Raw genomic sequence first — 4,209 nt, 5'->3', positions numbered from 1 at the left:
TGCAATAAGTGGAAGATGGGTAAATCAAAAAAAAAAAAAAAGTGAAAAATGGATCTACGTTGGGGTAAAAAAGCCGAGGGTTTGCAAGTAATTAACCAGCATGAGTAGGGGGTGTAGAGAGAATCAAGCGAGACTTCTTCTTTTTTTTTTTTTTTTGTGGGTGCAAGTTGCATTAATTCCGTGATTCTCGACGAGAGAGCGACATCTATCTTCGTTTTCGGGTCTGTCTCGCCGACAACTCGCATCAGAGTCAGCGGACGTGATCTCACGCAGGTACCACCGCTCCCCCACCTCACCCTTCTCTCTCTCTCTCTCTCTCTCTCTCTCTTCTCTGTCTCTCTCTCTCTCCCTCTCCCCTATTGATGCATGCATGCGCATGTGTTGATGCCGGGATGTATGTATGTGAATACATGCATGCATGGTGTTGCCCTCAACTTACTCAACACCATGCAAGCATCCATTCGCATAAGCAAACTTCCGTGGCTGGTCATCTTAATATCAACGCATGCCCACGCATGCATCCATATAGGATGGAGAGAGAGAGAGGGAGATAGAGTTGTCTCTTAGTGTCAGGCTTAGGGTTTTTGGAGCTTTTGCCTTGTTTCTTTCACTCCACATGTCAAATGAGATGATATGATGGTGAAGTGATGATCTCACCCACCTCGTTTGCTTGATGGGATTATCATCGGTGGAGAAATTCATCCTCCGTTGTTCTTTAGGCCATCTGGGAGTGAAGGCAATTGGAGAAAGTTAGAGTCATATTCCTCTTGGTTTCTTCTTTAAATTTCATCCTTGAGCGATAACTGAGGGGGAGAAGGTGTGATGGCAAAGAATTTGTCCGAGAAATCTACTGACAAGGAAGAAGATGAGGAGGATTGTGATGAAAACGCGAGAAATGGTAGAAGCTCGAGCAATAGCACAACCGATGAAAGCAAGAAGAAGCTGAACTCAGGATCCGTACGGCAATACATCCGATCCAATAATCCTAGGCTCCGGTGGACACCAGATCTCCATCTTTGCTTTGTTCGTGCTGTCGAGAGGCTCGGTGGCCAAGATCGTGAGTAAATCATACTTCTCGACACACAATAAGATATGGATTCTTACTGCTCTTTTATCTAGGAGTTTGCGCTGATTCGTTGTTCTTCGCTCTCGAGGTGCAGGAGCGACGCCTAAGTTAGTTCTCCAACTGATGAACGTTAAGGGCCTCAGCATCTCTCATGTCAAGAGTCATTTACAAGTAATTTCATGAACTCATTTGATATTACTTATCAAATTTTCTATTTTCCTTTCTTTATAATGGTTAAATTCCTTTGGCTTCAGATGTATAGGAGCAAAAAAATTGATGAATCTGATCGAGGTAAGCTAATTCTTGAGCTACTTCTTGTTGGAAGGCACTGCAAGATAGCTCAAATTACGATTTATTATTGCCTCATGGATGATATTTTGTAATTTGGAGGCTCACCTTTAAAATTGCTGTAATAGATGATTCAAGGAATACGATCGAGGGTCGGGCGCGGCATGCATACATCCTTAGTCATCTTCCTGCATTGCAAGGCTTTCCTCAGAGACCTCAAACCTTTTCAAGGTATATATCTAGTTAATTAGACTACGAAAATCCTTCATTAGCTGCTACAAAACCATATTTGCATGATTTGAGAAGCGATCGACACGACATAATATATACGTATTCTAATTAACTAGATATGATTCTTTTCTGAATAGTCGTGAATTTCGGAGCACCATGGATTTGGGATCTCATAGTTCAGCTGCAGAGATGATCTTCAAAGGTCATCACAGAATGATGGACATTCGGGATATCCGCATGGGTAGTCTTACTCCAAATGATCCAGCTAGTGGTGAACTGCATGGGACATTTGAAGACTTCCATCTGCTCTACGATCATAAAATTGAAAGACCCCAATTTAGACCAAGAGGAATGGAACCCTGCTTCATATCTCAATGGCATGAAAGAGGAATCGAGCAGGCTACTCGATTTAGTAACACCTGCACCCAAGAGATTGAGCAGCAAAGAACGACATCATCATTGAGCCTGGGAGGTTGCTTCGCGATGAGATGGAAAGATGATGATCATGAGCCAGATTTGGATCTATCACTTAACGTCACACCGAGGTATGAGAAGAGGAAAAGATACTGGGAGAATGAGGAAGTTGACAGTAGCTTATCCCTCTCTTTGATTTCTCCTTCCTCGAAACTGGAAGGGTGTTCTAGGGATGTTGAGAAGGCCTCAAAGCATATCAGTTTGAAGGAGAAAGATGGCAGTGGAGAGCATGCAAGAGGGACAAGTACTCTAGATCTGACTATATGAGTGGAATGCAGTGAGATCTTGTGGTACTTGTCTGAAGGGAGGGTGAGATAGTGATCTATACTTGTTACTATTCCTTTAGTTTCTGTTTTGTACTCGTCGCATAGGTGTTAGAGCCTAATAAGATACTTCAGAGACTTCCACATAGGCCTTTCCATGTTCCAACCGAAGGCATAGTAAGCTCACAGAGGCCTTGGAAAAAACTGGTCGGAAGCACATGTAGCTTGACGTGCAGCTTCGAATGTGCCTTTTCTCTGTGTAATTAAATGATACTATATGAATGCATGTTGGAAAGGGTGGATGCCATTGACTAGATTCCTGCTCCTTGGTCTTCGGATTTGCCAATGACTACTTGCTGAGCTTCTTCCCACTGATTTCAATGGCCAATGGGACTGTTGTAAGAATATTTTATTATGCTAGCTAATAAATAATAGTGGACGTTATTAATTTTTCTTTTTTTTCTTTAACAAAGTTTAGAAACCACTTATGACTCCTATAATGCCATATTTTCCTTCTGTGTTTTTCTATTTTTCTTCTATTTCATACTTAATTAGTCATGTCAAAGTATATTAGTCTGTATTGTTTCTTTTTATAATTAGAAACCATCTAACTACTTCGAAACTTCTGTTTAGAATATGTAAACATAGAAGTCATTCTTATCTCTTTTTGTTTATTAAAGAAACCAAAATAAATTCACTGTAACAACATTTTACTGCGTTTTTAATTTCTAGGCATGCAGAATATAAAGGGAGATGAAAGCCATTTAAAAGTAATCAACCGTGAACTTGATTAACTCCAGTTTTCTTGGTGTGCTTCAAGTAATTTTGAATTACTTCTGAACTTAATGTCATCACATTTAGCGTCCTCCTGTGTATCATATGGAGATCGTGTTTTCTAGCCATTTTTACGGACGTTATTCATCACATGTACTAGAAATGAATAAAGGTTCCCTATTTTCACTTGATATTCATGCTACATGGAACACAAGGGTGTGACAGGAAGATGTCATTAGGCCTATCATGTAGTATTACAGTTATGAATTTTATAAGCATGAATGCGCTTAGATCAGGAGAATGCATGGCATGAGATTTCAGAAAAAAAAAAGAAAGAAAGAGGGATGAGAATTTCTTCTTCTCCCCAAGCAATAATTATTCATGGATATTAATTAGAGGGTTATCCTTGCTTCCTTGATAATTCCTCTACTGATGTCTATTAAATTTATGTCTTTCATACTTATTGCATTGTTAAAACTGTCACATATGCGGCCAGTCTCGTCATAATTGCTTGATTTACATGATATCAAATTAGCTATGCATATATGTCAGTAAAACTCCTGTTATCACCATTAGTCAAATAGTTTCAAGGTGACATGGATGCTTTTATGCATACCCTTTTCTCTAGCTTGCTCACTGTTTTCTCCTTTTTGAACCAAATTCATTGATTATTCGAATGCCTGATTAATTAAAGCGTGCGTATGAATTTCTTTTCTTTTTCTTTTTTTTTTTATGAAAGGGAAGCTAAAATGCATGTGCCTTGCAATATATTCACTCTTAAAAGCCTTATTATCTGCACTAGTTGTACACTCAGTTCAATATGTGCACATGATCTTAGAGACCTGGACATTAGCTCTGGACTGATACCCATGACACTTGGATACAAGCACTTCAGTGCTTGTCTGGACTATATTTTTGGAGAAAAGCCTACAAAATCAAAAACTAAGCTCAGGGTTATATATATTTGCGTCGTCCTTGTCCAAGAAAGATTCCAAGATTTACTTCCTAATCCTCTTGTGTTAGGGTGGAACAGGTGGTGGTTCATGAATTGGTGCTGTGGGTTCTCCTGACTGCTCCGGCGACATCCAAGCTAATTAACCTCCAATACTGCTC

The 4,209-nt window shown here is 39.7% G+C and overlaps 1 protein-coding gene across 1 annotated transcript; it reads left to right on the top strand.

The window, feature by feature from the left end:
• Nucleotides 1-517: 517 nt before the first annotated feature.
• LOC103710387 lies at nt 518-2,636 on the top strand. The gene is made up of 5 exons (XM_008796079.4): nt 518-1,057; nt 1,161-1,237; nt 1,321-1,357; nt 1,483-1,585; nt 1,723-2,636. The coding sequence occupies exons 1-5, from the start codon at nt 823-825 to the stop codon at nt 2,324-2,326; spliced, it is 1,056 nt and encodes a 351-aa protein (XP_008794301.2). The 5' UTR covers nt 518-822; the 3' UTR covers nt 2,327-2,636.
• Nucleotides 2,637-4,209: the final 1,573 nt, after the last annotated feature.

Source organism: Phoenix dactylifera, chromosome 3 (assembly GCF_009389715.1).
Source record: "Phoenix dactylifera cultivar Barhee BC4 chromosome 3, palm_55x_up_171113_PBpolish2nd_filt_p, whole genome shotgun sequence".
NCBI lineage: Eukaryota > Viridiplantae > Streptophyta > Magnoliopsida > Arecales > Arecaceae > Phoenix > Phoenix dactylifera.
The sequence above is the reverse complement of the archived record's forward strand: the minus strand, read 5'-3'. Positions and strand labels throughout refer to the sequence as shown.